The following is a 21,356-nucleotide window of genomic DNA, read 5'->3' as shown; positions in this document are numbered from 1 at the left end:
CTTAATGTACCAATAAATAAGAATAAATATGTAATCTCATTCCTCCCTTTCTTACATGAAAATGTGTCAACCTGTAGGTCGTGACCTCGTTGGGGGTCACAGGACACTTTCACACTAAGACCGTCAGAAAACACAGGCACGTTATGATTCATGACAGTAACAAAATGACAGTTATGAAATAGCAACAAAAATATTATATACTGTTCTGTGCTGTATCCTCTGAACAATGTAGACTAGGAGCCCGCCCTCTGTCACAGCTCTCATCCTTTCTGAGTGGCTAGAGCAGTCTGTTCCAGACGACACAGACTGTGACACGAAGTACACCGCGTGTGTAACTCTCCACACTTGTTTGCAAGATAAATCCCCAGCAGCAGTATCACAGATTTTAATTTCCTTTCATGCTACCAGTTTATAAATCATCTCCATTGTGTGCAGTGCTATTTCTCCTGGTGAGAAACAGAAAAGATAGGAGGTGAGGCCGACGAAAGTCTCGGGGACCCTTATAATTTTTTTTTTTTTTTTTTTTTTTTTTTTTGCTGTTGCTGTTAGCAATATTAGCAAAGGAAGAACAGATGGGATAAGGCTGTGCTGTTGGTTGGTCTGTAGTTTCTCCTACTCCTGATGAAAAGGGAAAGAAAGGATAAATGCACATGAGATACAAAAATAAATGCACTTAACAAGTCCATAAAGAAGGAAGCCCGAAACCCCATTTCATCTGAGCATGTCCTGACCCTGCTGCCATGTGTGCCCTTTCGATAATCATATCCTCGTTAGCTTACATCGTCCTCAACATGGGGGATGGCTCCCAGGGAGAATGGAGGTGTCCTGGACACAGACAAGCAAGGCTTTGCGGATTAACGGCTGGCTCCTGACTACTCTCTCTTAGCCCCATGCAAAGAAAGCATTTCTACTGTGGGACCAGGAGATGCCAAGATCAGAGGCAGCAAGGATTTTCCCCATGACAAGCACCATTCGCTTCATGGGAAGGCCAAGAGCCCTTTCCCAGACACAGTCAAACGCTAGAAGTCGGATAGGAGTTTTCTCTCTCTCCCACCAAAGGCATCCCAAGTACCTAAGAGCTACTTTGAACTAGGCAGCACTATTTTTAGCATGTACAACAACTCCATGCCATATGCTATTCCCCACCCATCTTTTTCCCCACTGACAATGACTCAGTTGGTGTTTTGGCACAAGGAATTTAGTTTGGTTCATATTTATAATAAGATTCAAACACATATCAAATTAATATGATCCAAAGTCAAATACAGTATCTTTTAAATTTTAGGTGTTCCCCCACACAGCAAACAATGAAAACATTATTCCAAAAGCACTTGGGTTGTTATAATCCCTGCAGAGACTTACAAACATTAATGCCTCAGTATTTCAAACCCTACAAACACTCTGCTGGTGAAAACTACAACAGAGATGGCTTAGCACATCTGAACTGAGGCCATATTGCTCAGACAGTCCCTGGGGCTCCATAAGCTAATGTTTCCTACCTTAAAAGGTAGCACAAACGTTAAGAAAAAAAAAAAAAAAAACCACTGTCCTTTCAGACTCCTGCCCTTTCTCAGAGGAAGATTATCTTCCAGCTTCTCTCAAATGCTCAGTCTTCCAAGTGACTTGACACGCCCTCCCACAAAATCTGGAAAGCCTTGCATCACTTTTCCTAAGAGCCTTTCTCCCTTTAGGCCTTTGCTTAAGTTCCCCTGCCTCTTGACATCCCCACCCCAGGCCAGCCTCACAATCAGCTAAGCAGACCAGGCATTAGTTCTCAGCACCCTCCTCTACAGAGTAAGTACCAGTGATGACTGGGATAGCTGAGGCACCCTGGGCCTCGCCTTCCACTTTGCCTACATCTCCTTCCTTGTCACATACCCATGTCTCAAGACACAAGAGCCCCCTGCCCTTGCCTCCGAGCTCAGCCTGTAAGAGGCTGCCCACATGTACTCTTCAATGGCACAGAGACAGAGCAGGCACTCCCTCAGAATTGCTCCCCTGACAGCTCCTCCCCTGCTCAGTTGAGGCCCCAGGTCCTTAACCTCTGCACTGGGCTTCTGTTTGCCTGTTGATTGCCTTCCCTCTCCTAGAGTCAGGGAAATCACTTAGGAATGGTAGAGTCCCCACACGACTCCTTGTGCCGTTAAAATGCTTCTAAAGCACTGCAGGGACCAGTGTTGCCCCAGGGAACACTGATTTGGAGAATGCTCTCCAGGCATCTTTGGTTATCACAAGTGGGTCCATATCACAAACAGAATCCAAAGCCTTATTAAATATCTTATAAAACATGGACCAGTCCTATCAAAAAGAATAAGCTGCCCCAAAATATCAATAGAATGTGAATTACAATCACCTCAATATGAAAAGTAAAATTTTAAAAATCAAAGCTGATAGAACTGAAACCAAGAGAGCCTGTCATAAATGCCCAGTCTTCTACAGCTGCAAGGGCCAATGTTGTCCCTACCAATCAGTTCAACATTAGTGTTTAAAAAAAAAAAAAGGCAAACCTTAAGAATGTATTTGTAGACTGAGGAAGACTGTAGCCTTGGGTGCAAGAGGCCCCGCCTGTGCAGGGTCTGCACATAGGAAAGCATAGAGCATTTATTGTGCTTGTGAGAAGGCCAACATGGAGGACATAAATAGCACTCCTGAAAACAACCTGATGGACCAGCGGCCCGCAGTCCCACGACCATCCATGGATTGTTGGCAGTGGACACGGCCTAGTAATGGGAGCAGGGAGGCAGGCTGACATTGAGCCCGAAGATTAAAAAAATGTCCGCACAGGATTTTGCCTGTGTTTCTTTTCATGGTGAGCCTCCCCTGACCCCACATGCTCTCTGAGCTTAGCCTGGAGCAGCGCATCTCCTCCAAGTATGGTATGTTGTGTTTCCCCATAAGATGGTGGTTCTCAGCCCTCCTAATGCTGTGATCCTTTAATCCAGGTCCACACGTTGCAGTGACCCCCACCCATAAAATTATTTCATTGCTACTTCATAACTGTAATTTTGCTACTGTTATGAAACATAATGTAAATATCTGATATGCAGGATATCTGATACATAACCTCTGTGAAAGGGTTGTTTGACCCCCCCAAAGGGGTTGAGACCCATAGGGTAAGTACCACTGCTTTAAGATTTCATTTAAGGGCTGCATGGTGGTGGTGCATGCCTTTAATCCCAGCAATCGGTAGGCAGCCTGATCTACAGGAGCTAGTTCCAGGATAGACTCCAAAGCTACAGAGAAACCCTATCTCAAAAAACAACAAAAAGATTTCATTTAAGGAAAAGTGACCTTGACTGAAGAGTTTTAAACACTGTCCAGGATTTGAAGCTACAGCTCAGGGAACAGAGTGCTCACTTGGCACACCGAAGACCCTGGGTTCAGTTCCTAATGCTGTAAATAAACAGATACATTGTCCAGAGCCTGTGCATTGGGGTACATCCACCCGGAGCTGCAGCTGCAAGAAACAGAGGCCAGCACGACTGGTTCAAAGAGGCACTGCTACACAGAACCCTTCAAGGGCAGTTCTATAGGCAGCAACCCTTGACACCACCACTCTGCCACCATCCAGACAGTCTGCTGTCTGCCCAAGACCTCCATCCTGTGCCAACTGTCCCTAAGGCCAAATGGAGCTCTTCATAGTCCTTATGCTTTTGGATAGGAGCCGCTGATCGATCCCAGATCAGCGAGGACACATTCACTGAGCTGGGCAAAGGAACTTTATCAGAGGGTGGTGAGGACTGCGTCCACCAAGTCTCCTTAGCAAGAGGATTTCTCAAGCTCTGAAGGAATTCAAAAGAACAGCACCAAGGTAGAAGGCATCAGGATCTCAAGAGCAGGAGCCTAAGCATTGTTTACATGGCTTTATGTTTTCAAAGTTTCACACAAAACTCAAGAGCTCTACAAAGAGAAAAAGAAGAAAAGTGTGCCGCACAGTCTGGCCTTGAACTACTCAAAGAGCCAAAGTCAAAGTTCCTGGCTCCAGCAGCCACCAGGCCACTAGACAGGAAGAGACAGTCCCTGTTTCCACCAGGGTCGCATGGATAGTAAATCAGATGCCAGGTGCCACCATGCTGGTCTGAAACAAGCTGCAGAGAAGGCCTGCAAACAATTAGTCAGAAGGCAGGATGCTGCCAACTGCGCACAGGTTCTCGCAACTCTGCTTACTCACCGAGAAAGTGGAGGAAGCAGAGATGTAATTAGCACTAAAGATAAAGATCTATTTTTAAAGATGGGTATATTTATAGCTCTCACATAGCCAGACACTCAGTGGGTGGAGATACACACAAACATATGTCTATGGTCAGACACAGACAAACCTGCGGACACATGAGACACAAAACTGGTTTCCAAAAGTAAGACTCCATTAACTGATAACTTTTTGACCATGAAAGATCATTTCGAGGTTGCTGATCTCAAGTTTGACCTGTAATAAAGTCTGACTCATTGCTATATTTATTTTGCACAAATAAAACTGGGTTAAAATTTAAGTATTTCTAATTTAAACATGCTTTTTGTCTCTTTGCTTTTAAACGAGCAGCATATGTTTTGGCTTTTCTGCTAGGTCCATCAGTATCTGTGCATCTATTCATACAAAAATATACCTAGAAAATCTAAGGTTTAGAGTACAGACAAAAACAAATAAACTCATTTTTTTCTTAAAGATATAAAGCATGGTAAGCTGGAAAGACAGTTCAGTTGATAAAGTGCTAGGCAGATCTGGGGTCCTGAGTTCAAAACCCCAGTACCCATGTAATAAGCTGGGTATAGTGGTACACACCTACAACCACAGCACTGGAAAGGGAGGGCAGAGACAGACAGATCCCTGAAGTGCCATGGGCAAGGAGCCTAGCAGAATCTGTGAGCTTCCATTTTGGTGAGAGACCTTGTCTAAGTAAACAAAAGTGGAGAGCAACCGAGGAAAGGAAGTTAACATCCATCTCCGGTTTACACATGCACATATGTGTAAACTACACTCACAAGTACATACACCACACACAAATACACACAAAATTAAAATTAGAACCCTTTGAAACATACAAAGCATGGAAAAGGTAAAATTACCTAAAATGAATGGGAATGACATACAGGATAAATATGAAGTAGGCAGAGCTGAGGCCTCCGAAGGTAGGAGAGAACTTCCGAGAAGTTGTGATCAACTGGTATTTATTTCTAACTAGGAAGGCTTTAGAAAACTAGTTCTGAATTACCAGTGGTTTGAATGTGCTCACACAAAGTGTGACTTAAGAACCTCATACTTAGTGAAAGGTGTTGGGTCAAATAACAGGGGATTAGGATAAAGTTTGCCCTCCCAAGTGGATTGCCCTTATTACTGTGGGAACACATTGGCTATCAAGGGGGCAGGGTTTAAGGTGTTCTTAAGAGAAGACAGGCTCCATAAGGATGTACATTAGGGAGATATCTGGGATGGTAAGAACAATTAAACACTAGAACAGATCTCCTCCATGAGAGATGGGAGCTGGGGCTGCACAAACGTGACTGATGCAGAATGAACTGAAGGCTTCTGAGTGCAAAGCCTTCAGAAGAGCGCACTTTTGTGAATGAACAATATCATAATTCCCACTGATGTGTCTAGGGACAGGTAAGTATCTCCTCGCACTGAGCGTCTATGGGGGAGCATGAAGGAAAAACAGCAATTTAAACATAAAAGCAACGGGAAGTGGAACCCTGCTGATGAAGGTCTCATGAAGTAAAGGGCATGACTCAGCTTGCCACAGCTGGGGTTCAGAGGGATCAGGAAATAAACACGTTGCATGTAATTTCATCTGTGCCTGTGCGTGATGGCTTTGCCAGTATCCTGTAGCAGGCTCCTTCGGGGCACTTGCCTGGCCTGGGGGCCTGGGAACTGCAGATCCTGTAGTGAGTCCAGAAGTTCACATCTGACCACAATCCCTGGCACACTGTGCATTACCTTCTGGCTTCAGACAAATGCATTAAACTCCCATCCAAAACACATAACTTAAATGTGAAGTGGGAAGACACTCAGAATCTCTGAAGGATTCGGCTAAAAGTCCAGTTTTTAGACACACCACTCCTGCCAGAATGACAGAGCACTCCAACCAGAAACCGCCGAGATCGTCCCAGGTGGAGGCCCGTTTTTGCAGGCTGTTGAGTGCTTTCCCTATTACAAGAAATTAGTCCAGATTATGTCCTGGTGCGAGGACTCCATGGCTAAGTGGCAGGAAAAAGGAGAAGACAGGTTGTCAGCATAGTATCTTTTATTCAGGCTAGCAATAAATTTGAAAATAACCTATCCCAAGATCTTAATATAGACGTTTCTCCAAAGAAGAAAAGTAAATGGACAATAAGCACATAAGAAGATGCTAAACATCACTGATTATAAGGGAAATGGAATTCAAACCCTGGTAGCACTATTCCACACCCAATAGAATGACTATGGTCAAAAATAAAAAAACAATAATAAGTGTTGACAGGAATGTGGAAAACATGATCCTTCATTCACTGCTGATAGGAATGGGAAATGATTCAGCTACTCTCAAAAAGAGTCCAGCAGTTCTTCAATACATTAAACATAAAATTAACTCTGACCCAGCAAACCTGACTCTCTGTATATAGTCAAGAGCAGTAAGTATACCTTCCATTTAAAAATGTCTTCATGTATGTCCAAATAGCCAAAAGGTAGAAAAAAAACTAGCATCCGCCAATATAGTGAACACAGCTGACAAGGAAAAATGGAAAGCTGACCCATGTTGACGCTTGTCACAGCACAGCTCGACTCTGAAACATGCAAAGTGCAAGGAGTCTAACACAGAGAGCCAGGAGTCCACGGGAAGAAAGCGCAGGCCATGGCAGGTGACACCTAGGGCGTATGAAGCTTCTTATGACCTGATGAACGTGCTCTGGAATGAGACAGATGACAGTTGTGATCATAATAAAAACCACTTACCCGTCACTTCACTGCGGTGAGCCGCATGGCCTGGAAGTCAGATTTCAACACAAGAACAAACCCAGCCACCACACAGCCCAGCACTGCCGGCCTCACGTGACAGACAGTGTGACTTCCTGCACGCCAATTAACAACCACCTTGAGCGCGCTCAAAGACACAGGCTTCCATTCCACAACTCATGCTGCCTCTCCAGCCTCTCTAGGTATAAAACCGTCTTCTTCTTGACCTCCTGTGACCCCCTCCACATTTACACAATCTCTAACTCCGAGTGACTCCCTGCAAGCTTGCCTGAATTCTGCAAGAAAGTCCTTGTGTACGTGATAGAAATACTCTACCCACTTGCTGGTGCGAGAATAAAGTTAGTTACTGCATATAAAATGCTTATAGCGTTACTTAAATAATAAATAGAACCAAGCATATATTCTTGCCATGAACTTCTTGGTGCCGCTGTGCCAAAACCATGCTACTGAACATAGTCCCTACCTTCGTGACACCTTCAGTCTAGGTGGGTGGATAGCATCTCCATGCATCCTCATGCAATTGCGGTACAGGGCCTACTATGGAGGGGGAGATCTGGATAGGAGCCCTTAACTGGGCACTCAGTAACAAAAGTCAGAGAAAGCTCCATTGGCGTTGGCTCTACGACAGGCACTCTGGATCTCACTGCAGGGCTAAGGAACACGAAGTTCTAGACAACAGACAGACACTAAATCCTACCTGAAGTGAACGACTAGTGCCTGGCAAGCTCATGTGCCAAGATTACCTGAGGCTAAGGGCAAGCACCAAAGTTGGCAGACTGAAGGCCACTGCCTGGGAGTGGAGGTGGACCACAAAGCTTCACGCCATTGATGTATTTCCAGGGGGATGCCCAGGCTGGCACCTCTGAAGGACAGTGCCGAGAAAAGCTGGGCCAGACCTACTGTGGTGCATAAGAGAGCTGTCCTTGTGTCAGAGGACCGTGTTGCCCCAGTAACGGGATGCCAGCTTTAATCTGAGCACTCAATACCTGGATATTTTCACCAGGAAAATTCAAAGATGTGTCTTCCTCTCAAATGGCCAAGAAGGGTCACTGATCACTTCTTCCTAAATTATCTTCTTATACACTGAATGGTGTCTGCTTAAACTGCACAAATTAAGTCCTAATCCACTTTACCTCAGAATGTGACCATTTGAAGTTAGAAGTCTGTAAAGAGGTAACGGCAAAATGAACCATCACCCAAAATGGCTGGTGTCCTCACGAGGAGAGGAAACTTGAATTCAGATAGGTAGAAGAGCAGAGTGAAAACAGACAGAGGTCTGCTAGGGAGCAGGGACCCAGCCGGGGTGAAACATGAAACACAGACAGCAGCTAGATCACTGCTTGTGGTTTCTCGACTCCAGCACTGAGACAATGAACTTCAGTTGTTTGCCCCCTCAGTTCACAGTGCTTTACCATGGCAACGCTCTTGACTAGTACATGCCCCATCTATAGAAACATTGCTCCCTCTTCTCAGAATTCCAGGTACTTGGCAGAAAACAGAGATCACCTTTCTTCCTAGTGGAAAAAGCCTCAGAGTAGAAGGGACTTCTGCAATTTAGAAGAAATGTGCACAACGTTCACCAGCAAAACTGATCAATCAAAATATCATACAGACACCCTTCGGCCCTCCTCCTTTTCTTTCTTCCTCTCTCTTTGTTTTTGGATTTTATTATGGGAGAAAGGCAGGCCTTAAGACAAGACAGGGTCTCACCATGGAGCACAGGATCCCTGTTCCACAGAGCTGGAACAATAGTGCCCAACCCTCCTGTCCTAACAATAGTTGTGATGAACACAAATCTGGTATCTGATCCCAGTGTGGTGGCACACACGTTTAATCCCAGCATTCAGAAGATAGAAGCAGGCAGAATTTGAGGCCAATCAGGTTTACATAGAGAGTTCTAGAGTTTTAGACCATCTAGGACTACAGGACTACATAATGAGACCCTGTTTCCAAAAAAAAAAAAGAAAGAAAGAAAGATATAAATAAAGAGAAAATAGTGTATCTGAAATCAGGGCTTTTGGATAACCTTGCAATCTTACCTCCCATTCATCCTCCAGGTTATTTCTAAATCTTAATTTGTTTGAGTAATAGCAACAAATTCTTGCTTTCCATAGTTAAGTGGCTGCATGTGAACCACCATCTGATATAGTCTTCAATTAAGCTTATTCCAGGATTAGAAAGATAAAAATTTTACTTTCTAAGTCAAAACTAGTGACATCTGACAATGGCTTGTATTTTTATTACAAGTGTGGAACCATCAAAACTACCGTCACATAAGATCACTAGTAACCACCACTCTGCCTGCTAGTTGACTGTGTTCAGTTCACATACGTTGAATCGCTCCCTGTGGTCACTGAGAGAGATCAGCCATATTCTACATTCTAAAAAGTTAAACTTTAAAATTCAATTCAGAACAACTTAAAAAGACTGTGTGAACTTTAAAACTTAAAAAGAAATATTTTATAAGGCATCGAATCCAGCCTTCCTTCTTAAAAATCCATGCCAGCTCAGAGCCATTCACAGCAGTAAATTATAAAATGGTGGCTCTCAACCTTCCTAATGCTGTGATCATCTAATACAGTTCCTTATGCTGTGTTGACCCCAGCCATAAAATTATTCTGTTGCTACTTCACAACTGCAATTTTGCTACTGTTATGAATCGTAACATAAATATCTGGTATGGGGCCCTTCTGAAAGGGTCATTTGACCCCCTTTGAGGGTGTCACAACCCACAGGTTGAGAACCACTGTTTTTAAAACCTGTTCCCCAATACAAGTTCTAAGTCAAAGAATATAAATAAAAGTGCATTGCTAATTATCTTTCTGAAAACTGAAATGATGAATTTATGGGGAATTGGTGCACTGGAGCAATCACCTTGTGAGCTTATAACTAGCCACATCTTTTGAGTCGGCCTTTAAGGGAAAATGATAATGGGAGAATAACTTCAGTTACTGCCAGGAGTCTGCGATCTCCATACCCTGCAACACTCTCTAAGCTACATAACCTGGCACAGGTACCGGGACTCGTTTTGTTTTGTTTTTGTTTGACTGGAATTTTGTTTTATTTTGTAGCTCATGCTGACCTCAAATTCACAATTCTCTTGCTTCTGCCTTCCAACGAATGTCCCACCAAACCTGGCTAGTGTATTTGTGGTTCATCTGTAGGTACTGGTAATTTTATATACACAGAGATGTGGTGTGTTTGTTTTGCTTTGTTTTGTTTTCAGCAATTCAAGAGATCTACGAAACTGTCCCCATCCTCTGTCAACGCAGACTCGGGAGATCCATGATACTGAACATTCCCGACCAGATAAGCCACGCCTACAGGAATCCTGTGCTTACCAAGAGCCAACTATACCTGGCCCTAGACTGTTAATGCCAGGGGCACATATTACTATCACCTTTTAAAATGTGACACCAATGGTGGTTCACGCCTTTAATCCCAGCACTTGGGAGGCAGAGGCAGGCAGATCTCTGTGAGTTCGAGGCCAGCCTGGTCTACAAAGGGAGTTCCAGGACAGGCTCCAAAGCTACAGAGAAACCCTGTCTCGGGGGAAAAAAAAAGTGACACCAACTCATGAATAAGAAGTGTGAACAGAAAGAGAAGTCGTTCCTAGGAAAATGAAGATGAATATTTGAAAGGCTTCTATAAGAGCAAATTATATAAGTAAGAAAGTGCTGACAAAAAAAGGTGTGGGCAAGCAAGATAACTATAAAAGACTCAAAAGTGATTTTTTTTAAAAAAAAAAAAAAGCAGTATCCTACACCCAGTTTGTTTGCAAATATCCTTGCTCTCCTTTGAAGAAGCAAAGGCCAGAGTAAACACATGCACTTATATGCCTGATAACCAGAGCAAACACATGCACTCACATACATGATGGCCAGAGCAAACACATGCACTCACACACATGATGGCCAGAACAAACACATGCACCCACACACATGATGGCCAGAGCAAACGCATGCACCCACACACATGATGGCCAGAGCAAACGCATGCACTCACACACATGATGGCCAGAGCAAACACATGCACTCACACACATGATGGCGTTATTGTGAATCCACATACTGAAGGACCCAGAAAAAGTGGGTGGCAGAGCTGCTAGTCTAGACGCAGACTGCAATAAGGAAGATTGAACTTCCAGGCACTTTCTGAGTTCTACCAAACTCGGACACTGACTGCTGAGACCATCATTCACAGTCCACTATTAAAAGTCATGTGACCTTAACAAAGGCCTCAGCTTCCCTGAGCGACCTCTTTTATGTCCATCAGACAGAAGCAAAAATGATGGCCACAGGTGACATTGGCTGGGCTCAAGCCTCAGCCCCGGCGATTCCAGTATTAATTATCTGGTTTTGTTCTTGGCCTATGTAGCATTACCAAACAGACAAAAGCCCCAGCCCCATCAGGTAAGGAGACGGGCATGGAGTATTCTGCTGTTTAAAGTGAGACCTGAAGGTTGAAAGACTGGAGATCAGTTTGTGAACGAGAGCAAAGGGCAAAATGACACCCAGATCTGCTGCTGCAACAATTCCTACCAAGAAAGGGAAAGAGGAAGCGAAGTCAACAGCAAGAAGTCTAATTATCGTTTCAGACCACAACTGTTTCGCTTTTCTTCTACTTAAAATAACAGAAGATGAAATCATGCCATTTGCAGGAAAATGGATGGAACTGGAGATCATTATGTCAAGAGAAACAACCCAACTCACAAAGACAAACATGCCATGTATCCTCTCAAATGTGGGCTCTCGATAGTTTTTTAAGATGTGACTTTGTAGGAAGGTACTATCTGGGGAGAGCAATGGAAACAGCCGTGAGGCAACGAGAATAATGGTGGGTGGTGAATGTTAGCATGTTCACTACGCATGCATGAAAGTGCCATGGTCAAACTGGTTGCTTTATAAAAATAACCATTCATTTCTTTAAAAGGGGATTTTAAAAATATAAGTCAGCCTGAATTTGCTCAAACAGCTTCAGGAGAGGTTTCTTTTGAATCAGTTATTGGATCAATACAATCTCCCTTAAACCGCCCTCTTAGACTCCAAGCTTTTAGCCTGAATTGAGACAAAGTATCAATGTGACCCTGCAGTGTTCTACCAGCAAAGATTGCAGATCCCAGAACAGCAGGATGTAGGGGGTCACAGACAAGCAGGGTAGCATTCCCCTGGAGAAGCACTCCATTTCAGGACTTCACGGCAGCCTCACAATCAAAGGCCCAGCCTAACAGCTTAATCAGGTAATGGCTGGACCAAAATAGAATCCTCGGGAAACAAGGGCTGGTTGGGAATAAGCACAAACCAACATTAGTTAGGGAACTATAGCCAGAAAAAGAAAAGAGGGAAAAAAAAAAAAAAAACGGTTTCTTTATGTAGGATTTTGAAGGATTCCAGACTTCTTTTACATGACATGTTTACTTTAGGATTCCCTGGGCAGGCTCCTAGCCACCAGGACCCACGTGTGTGGCAGCTATCAATCAACACTACAAAAACTGTGATCCAGAATAAGGCCTGAGTGCCTTGCATGGAGTCAGGCGGGGAAGCTTTCACCCAGCGCTCCTGTGGCATCTCCTTCGTGTTCTGATGGGAAGAGGAAGAGTTTAGGCTCCCACCTCGCTGCCTCTACAGCACAGAGACGTATCTGTGCCAAGCATCTGTGACGTGCAAATGGAGCGTCAGTGAAGTGCATCATTTTATTTGCTCCTAGCAGAGACTGCTAAGGATTTATGAATTAAGACACTTGTTTTTATTTGTTGCTGCTGCTTTTTGTTTGTTTGTTTGTTTGTTTGTTTAAAGACAGGGTCTCTATACATAGTTCTGGCTGTCTTGGAACTTGATGTGTAGACCAAGCTGGCCTCGAACTCACAGAGATCTGCCTGCCTCTGCTTCCCCAGTGCTGGGATTAAAGGTGTGCCAGCGTGAAAGGCTCAGAGAATTATGATAAAGGCGTTTGCTTTTAAGTTAATTATTTGTATATTACTCTAGAAGAAACCTTCTGTGTTTCTAAGTATTATACATTTCAGGCCTGCGTGGAGAGCCCAGCTTGACCCTTTCAGTCCTTTGCTCTACCAGAAAGGGAAGGCACGGAGGCGCTGCTAATTAGTAGTCCCAACTGCTGTGACATCTCTCTCTGCTAAATGCTAACCTCCCTCCCAGTGAGCTTGTTCCCAAGTTGGTGCTCACTGTCCCCTAAGGCTGGAGTTTCCACATACCCTGTAGAACCCAGCAGACTGGTACCCTGGACTCTCTGGCTTCTCGGCAATATTCACTTCCTCTCTCATACTGCAAATTGTCTGGCAGATTCCTACCTCTCTTCAAGACTGTCAGTTCCCTTAACATGGGGCAGGACTCTGTGCCACTGACCTCATAGAGGAAGAAGCATAGAGGAGGTGCTCCATCGACACGGATACAAACTAACACAGTTTCTTCCGTATCTTCTGATGAAAAGTTACTCACAATCCTAAACACGAATTTCTTCTACCTGTCATGGATGCTGAAAGCATATGGAGCCTTGTTAGATGCCATTCTGGGGCAGAGGACAGGCCATGGCCTCAAAATGCTTTGGGTACCAAACACCTGACCCCTTGACCAGAGTGCAACATGCACAGGGAAGAGAAGTGAGGCCGGAGACTTGTATCACATTCACACAGTGCAGAAACACGCCAGTTGACCCCAGAATTTCTCAACTGCCGTTGACCCTCTAGTCTAGGAAATTCCAAGTGTTTCAAACAAGTCACCACCTCATTCTCACAACAACCCAAACCCAGATAAATCCCTTCCGTTCTCACCTCCAGTAGGTCCTTCACTTCCACCCACTTCCTCTCCCAGTCGCTACACCTGAAGCAACAACAGCCTCTTCTTTTACAGATCACAGAACTCAATCCATTCCAGGTTGCAGCCACTTCTACTTCGACCCCCAGATTTTCCATGCCTGGCTCCTTGACATCCTCCAGCAACTGATGGCCAAGGTCTCCTCTGACCTAAACAAGCTTCCCTTTTCCTCATCCCCCTCACCCTCTGCCTTGCACTTACATGCAGTGAGGCACTTGTGTGCTAATATGCACACCTACTTATCCAGAAGGGAAGTTCCAGCAAAGCAACTGGCTTTGCCTGAAAGAGTCTGTTACCCAGAGAAAGCTCAAAAAAAAAGAAAAAAGAAATGCTTGAATGAATGTTTAATCACCTGGAAAAATCAACAGTATCAAAACCTTGACATTAGACCCCAAAGAAATTCAACCTTTCTGTAAAACAAACATAGCCCTTTTCCTTTCTGTGAAATAACCCTGCCCACGCTGAGACCTCCCTTCCCTCACCCCACCTTCTTACAAATCCATGGCAGTTTTCGAGCCGACCACCTTTCTGTCTGGAAATGACCCAGAATTCCTTGGCTCCGTAAACCGGAACTCCACCTTGGAGTGGAGCCCAAGGACTCAAACTCACACTTAGCGCCAAACAGAGAGGCCTTGACGTCCTCTGAATTTGCTCCACACATCTGGTTACCACCCCATCCTTTGGAGGAACAAAAACAGGAAAGGCACGGAGGCCTCCTGAGGCCGAAACAGTTTCAGGGATTTGGGTGAAGCCATCCTTCTCCGAAACCCCTGATGCTTGACCCCAGACAGGGAGGAAACAGTGAACTGTGGGCAAGTTAGGGTCAGAAAGAGGACATAGAAGGACATATTGAATGTGGTGAAATAATACACACCTAGTCCTGGCTTTGAAATCACACAAATGCCTAGCTTCAAATCCTGGCTCCAGCATCTATATTTCTGAAGGCCACTGGGATGCTACCTCAACCCTCCGAGCCTCTCTTTCCACAGCTATCAAAAGATATGTCACAGTACCTACTTTAAGAGGATTGTTGATCAGTTTTGCGCCTGGATTTTATATTGGGTTCACCTACCTACTCTTTAATTTCCAACCACGAGCCAATTATTCATACAGAAAAAAATGCAATCAGATACCAAATCAGTCTTTGTGAGTTATCAAACAATTCTGGGTTTACCACACTGTTTTGACATTGAACCATACAAACGGACTGACATTTACTTAACTCTCTCATGGAGGTGAGCCAAGCTGATCCCTGAATTGTGTTTATACATGTGCACAGCAAGTGAACATTCAATATGTAATTTTCAACGAAGGAATCAAAATGACAAGATGAATTCTATCTGGGCTGATCCCACTAATCAAGTCTGACAGACTAAAATCTGTTCTTGGTGGGTTCTGTTTTCTCACGGTCCATGTTGCCGGGCACTAATCTACCTGTGCTTTGCCGGGAAAGACACAGCAAGAAACAAGATGGAAATCATTAAAAAGCTAACGACTTTGACACTAGAGTTTCCTGCTCATATAGAATGTGGGGGAAACAGGGAGCTGGGATGTTAAATCTCCTTGTTTCTTTTGGAGATTATCTGTCAGCTCTTCCTTGAGTCTATCTTCAGAAACCAAAGGAATTCTTTAAGACGGAATAATGACTCAGCAATAAATAAACAGTAAGCCATCATTCCTCACGCTGACTGGCACCAAATTTTGCAAGGATATTTAGCAGAAGCATTCCTCTTCCAGTCTTGCTCCATAAATACCGAAGGAGAAAGAACATTGCCTAAGACCAAAGTTTGGCAAATGAATCTGATGAAACCGTCAGTGTATAGACACATGCCACACACAGCATGGTGTCCCTGAAGGCTCCTGGTGATTAAAATTATCTAGCTCTCAGAGATCCTACCTTACGGTTCACATGCAAAACACAGTTTCCTGTGGCTCAAACATGTCCATCTATCAAATCAGTAGCACATCAGGGCAATAGAGACTCCAATTCCCATCTGGGTGCTTCTCCACTAAGAAAATGCACATACTTGAGCAAACTCACAGAAGGAACCAAAGAGACAGCCATTCCCGCGGCAAAACTGCCCAGGGCTTGCTTTATAATGCCTTTATAGTGGATTTAATGTCTGCGACAGGTAAAGAAATTGGTGATTACCTTTGTTTCGGTACAGAATGGGGCACCTAACCAAGAAACAGTGTGCAGGGGTTATGCCTAAGTAAACACCATGCTTGCAAAGGGCATGGTATAAAGTCAGCTGGTCTTGGTCCCTGTCCCAGGTTGGTCACAAATGAGCTGTCTCTGAGGCGAGTGGTTTAACTCCTGTATCTTATTTCCTAACCCAGAGATGGAGAGTATCTGACAAAAGCAAATAAATATTCCCTTCTGTTTATAGTTACTGGGGCAATCAAATGGATATGGAGGCTGTCAGAAAATACAAAGGCTAAACACAGGGCACTCCTCTACTACACACAGACTCATACCAAAATAAGAGCCACCTGGAAAACCCCCTGCACCCACTCTTGCTCACACTGAAAATGCTTCCTGTTATGAATGAAGGGAACTCCTGGGATGCCGGGAAACTTCTGTGAATCAGTGTGAACAACTCTTGGAGCATGGGCACTGCCACCCGTCCTTAAGAACTCTGGGACAGTTTCTGGTGCCCTAGGACAGCCACACACGCAAATGCACCCACCCCAGCTTTGCACAGATCAGGCTCTAAGCCTATTACTTGGGTTTTACCAGACACTATGTGCTAAGATTCCTCAGAACACCGAGTGCACCATGATCAGGCCAAAGGAGTCACGAACTCACAGGACTAGTAGGCTAGTGTGAGAACTCAATGGGAGTGGAGGTCACCTTCCCTTTGCTTATGACAAGTACTCTCTTCTATACCTTGGGTTTGGGTGAACTTACCTGAAGTCAGCAGATAAATGTCTTCAACAGTATAAGAAATCAAAAACCAAAGCAGGACAAGAGCCCCAAGGACTCCACACCAGATAAGAAGTGTTAGTCTGCTACCGCCCCTCTCTAAGGGGCGGATCCTGGTGGCTCCGGGCTTGATACAGAGCCAGGCCAGCTGCCCGAGTAGTGTCCGGGACTACAGGATCACAACCAGTTCTCACCCTCCCTTCCTCCACTCTCCACATGCGTATGTCCTAGAAACTGCGAAGGCCCTCAACTCCTGAGCAGACTGAATGTTATGTGAACAACTAACCTCAGGGACGACCAGGACGATCCAAAGTGGGGACAAAGTCACGGAAATACTCAACACAAAATCATAACACAAATGCCAGTACATGGGGATGGTCTTTAAAGAGAAACTCAGAAGCACAGAGATGGCCCAGAACACATGCTTCTCAAACTACACCTGAAGTACTTGGGGGTGTGATGAAACCTGACACCCAGGGCTTCCTAGGCAATGGTCCAGGGGCCATACTCCAGAGAACACTGATGAAATAAATGGACAAGGACTGCCCAGGGTGCTGTCCCTACCGAGAGACTTCAGATCCGGATTCATTCCTCTCTTTATTTCACACTGGGCCTTATGAAAGCCCCCAATGGGAACGAAGCCACTGTGCTGCTAACCACTGTCCCTCCAGGCAGCTGCGGGGGACACTATTGCCAATCCTGTCCTGGTCCTGATGGGGCTCTGAACAAGATGAGTTTGCAGAATGAATGAGTTGGGGTGACAAACAGACAACACGAAATGGCGGAAGAGCACTCAGTGGTCTCCTGGTCCTGATCCTGAGGACTGCAGGGAGGATCGATGATGAGACTGTGCCAAAAGATGGTGCCAAGAGAATGCTGTGACCTGCTTTTCCCCTCACTAATTTGTCCTGGTGACCTGCCCCCAATACACTGATTTCCCGCTGAGAGTTCACATCTCACCTCCAGACACCAAGCTGCCACCTTGCCAAGCTATCACCCACCCCAAAGGAAGGCAGCAGGGAACACCTGCAGTGCACCCCAGATCCCTGCAGATCGGGACCTGAGGATTCCTGACCCAGAAAGGAGCTAATGGGATCACACTGCACGCTGTTTTACAAATAGCAGGAGTTCCTGCCATGATGTATTGTTCTGTGTGTGGGGAGTTAGCAGATGTTCCTAACAGACAGTGACTGTGTGACTATTGAAACAGACTCTGCCACTGGCCTGACCTGCCAGCTTTTTCTCCTTTAGCACGGAAGGAACAATCTGCCCAGTCTCCACACCCGAACTGGCCTTTTCTGGCTACGGGACAGGAGAAGGAGCATGCGAAAAGCCAAGTTCAGGTCCGACAAGGAAAGGGAGGTGCTGGGGGCTTTGTTCCCAGCACCCTGGTGAAGACAGCATATGTGTTTGCAAACACAATGATCCTCTGCATGCAAATACGCATATTTGATGGGAAAACATGACTTTCCTTCCCCGTCATAGAACTTTTAAAAACTCAGTTTTTTCTTACATGCAAAACTATACCTCAGTTCCCAAGTTCCTGGCTCAGTTTAAACTCTGTGAAGCCCTGTGAGCCAAACCTTCCAAAGCAGAGCCACAGGACCCACACAGCCTCCTCTTAGGAGGGATCCACTGCGCAGCAATCAGCTCTAGGTGAGAATACTGGCCGGGACCTCAGGAGCACAGATTAAACACTCTTCCCCCTCCCTTGCCCCCCCAAGGGATCCACTCATTTGTACCCTCGGATGAGGCCATGTCAACCACCCTTGGTGGTTCCTGTCCTCACCTGTTTTCCAGAAGCGTCATGCAGACCACCTCTCTGACGCCAGGGTTGTTGGCCTTCTCCACAGAGCAGCCCTGCAAGTTCCAGGTGGCCAACCTAAACACAGGCCGCCCATCCCTCATCCCTCCGAAGGCTTCCACGGAAGGCCTCATGGAGATGATCTGTGTGGGCCCCCCTGGTGGCAGGTCCAAATCCTCGCTCTGCAGGCTCAGAGAGGTGGGACTGGGATGAGGTTTGGCAGTAAAGGTAAGACCTCCATTGGTGTGAGTAGATGGGGGCCTGGACCTCTCTGCGAACACCTGGTGTCTGATTCTGTCCAGGAAGGCTGCATTGATTCCGTCCATCCTCACCAGGTCCTCCACACTGCGAAAAGGACCATGTTCACGGCGGTAGTCCACGATGCTGACAGCCATCTTCTCCGTGAGGCCTCGGACACTCATGAGCTGAGCCAGGGTGGCTGTGTTGATATTGACTCGAGGCGTGAGGGGCACCGTGGTGGCCAGGTGATGAGGCTGCTGTTCAGCCAGCAGGTCCCGCCTCAGGGAACTGGGAGAGTGCTGCGCAGAGTTACCCTTGCTGCTCACACAGATCTCAAACTTGACCTGTTCCAGTTTGGTGGCCCCTACGCCGCTGACCAGGGCTAGATCCTCCACCTTCTTGTAGCCACCGATATATTCTCGGTACTCCACGATGCTTCTGGCCACTGCACGTGTCACCCCAGGCAGGGTCATCAGTTCCTCCTCAGTGGCAGTGTTGATGTTTAGCCTCTCCTGATTCACCAGGATGTTGCTGAAGTTGCAAGCAGCACTGAATTTACGGTTATGTGACAGGTCTGAAGGGTCTCTGGGGATAGAGCGATGGCAGCCCAGGGTGCTCCCCATGGCCAACCAACACAGAACAACTCTGGATAGAGAAGCCCGGGAGCCTTTATAAGCACAAAAGAATGGAAGGCTGCAGGATTTACGGGTCGAGGAAGTTGCTGCAGACAAACATCAAATCTTCCATGGCTAGTGTTCAAAATTTTGCTGAGCCACCTAGAAATTGACATGGAAATTGACTGAAATTAATCAATCAGCCCTTGGCACTCCTGTAGTGTTGGAAGTTCATAACCAGTGGGGGACAGGTCAACTCCTGAAAACGCAGACGCTGGGAGGCTGTCCCTTGTGGGGGTTTCCTCGGATTATTTATCACACAAGCTCCAAAAAGCGAAGAGAGCTATCCCCACTAGCCTCTCTGCTCTGGCAGCGCTGGAGCCACCTCCTCACTTCGGAGGCCCCCAGCTCCTGCAGACAGACTAGAAAACGAAGCCCCTACAGCGCGCAGGAGGGCACTGTAACTTGGGAACTCATAGCTGACCGAGCGGGCGCAGACACTGAGCAGAGGCTCAGGGACCCACCCCCGGCCCTCCGATCCCGTCCCACCTCTCCGCCGCTCTGCTGGGGTCGGCCCCCGGTTCCCTGGGGCTCGCCGCGCGCGTCCCGGCTCCTTCTGCAGGGGAAACTCAGTGCCGTTCTCCCGGGGCAGGCAGTGTCTGCACAGGAGCGACAGGAGCAGCGGTGAAATTCGGTCCCCGAAGCTGCACCAGGACTTGCGGCGTCGCCTCTGCGTTGATCCAGCCAAAGTCCGGCGCCCAACTCGGGCGCGAGACACGGCGGAGCGCGTCCTGAGTCCCGCGCCGCGCACCCGCCGCTGCTCGCCGCGGGTGTCACAGCTAAAGTCGGGTCTCGCCGACTGCCCGCGCCTCGGCCGGCACAGCCACGCCTCCTTCGCGCCAACTCCTCCTCCCGCCCTCCCGCAGCACGTAGGGGCGGGGCGCGAGCGCCAGGGGGCGGGATCATTGGTAGGCCTTGTGGGGCGGAGTCGAGGGAGGGGCTTAGAGACTGGGCGGGCAGTAGGCATGGCCCAAAGGGTTCCTTGTGAGCCTCTCTGCTTTTTCTGGAACCTAGGCTCCTACTGAGCTGTTTTTGTTGGGTGGAGCTGTTTAAGGCCGCCTGGGGCAATCTGGAGTTTTTCAGGTGAGGTAGGTTTGCCCAGCGAGTCCAAGGCTCCCGAAAGTCTCAGGCAGGGGATCAAACGGTATCTGTCTCAGTTCTCTTACCATTCTCAGGCCTTTTCTCTTCTTAGACCTCATTCATCCAGGAACGCCTGGGAACCATGTGTCTCCTGTGTGTTCACAGAGGTTGTACATATGCTGCCCTTTTGCAGATTTAGCTCTCTGAGAAAATAAGGGCATGTTTCTGTTAAGTATTAAATCTAATCACTAAAACAGAAGGAAATGATACTGGGAAGTGCAGGCTGCTTTCCAAAACAGTGTTTGGATCACATTGTGAAATGATAATGTAGTTAAAGATTAAAGGGCCTGATGTGTTACAAATGGATACCTGAGGCAGGAGTATTTGGTTAAACAAACCCAGCCATGTGGCCGTGATATGGTGCTATAATACGTTGGATACTTTGACCCAGGGCTGTTAGTAATCCCTAAAGAATAGATCTTAACCCGAACATCTGGCCAAGGCTTCTGATTTGAATACCGGCAGTCGGCGTTCAGATGTGAAATGCTAGGGATATTAGGACCCTCACTACTACAACTGAAGGACACCCCAGTCGGATGAGCTTCAACAAAACAGGAGGAGAGTCCTGGTCCCTGGGGAATAGTTTTGGAGTCTACCTTGCCTCAGGCAGGCCTGCATCCTCACCAAGGATGGCACAGGCTGAGCTGACCCTCTCCGGTCGACTGCCAGCTTTCTCTCATTCAGCTCCATTCGCAGGCACGCTGATCTCACTTGACAAGAATGCCCAGAGAAGAGAATAAGAAGACAGGAAGGGAAAAAAGAAAGGAAGGCAGCAGGTAGATAAACAGAAGTA

General features: G+C 46.5%; 1 protein-coding gene across 2 annotated transcripts in view; it reads right to left on the bottom strand.

Annotated features, from left to right (window-relative positions):
- Window positions 1-20,213, bottom strand: part of Eepd1 (endonuclease/exonuclease/phosphatase family domain containing 1) — a 104,387-nt gene extending 84,174 nt beyond the window's left edge. The window contains exons 1-2 of one of the 2 annotated variants that reach the window (XM_057768475.1): window positions 19,913-20,213; window positions 18,495-19,525 (exon numbers count right to left, since the gene is read on the bottom strand). In XM_057768475.1, the coding sequence (XP_057624458.1) occupies window positions 18,495-19,372 (878 nt within the window). In that variant the 5' untranslated portion in view covers window positions 19,373-19,525; window positions 19,913-20,213. The other variant, XM_057768476.1, reaches the window with a different exon arrangement.
- Between the last annotated feature and the right edge of the window lie 1,143 nt (window positions 20,214-21,356).

The sequence above is a fragment of the Chionomys nivalis genome, chromosome 4 (genome assembly GCF_950005125.1).
Source record: "Chionomys nivalis chromosome 4, mChiNiv1.1, whole genome shotgun sequence".
NCBI lineage: Eukaryota > Metazoa > Chordata > Mammalia > Rodentia > Cricetidae > Chionomys > Chionomys nivalis.
The sequence above is the reverse complement of the archived record's forward strand: the minus strand, read 5'-3'. Positions and strand labels throughout refer to the sequence as shown.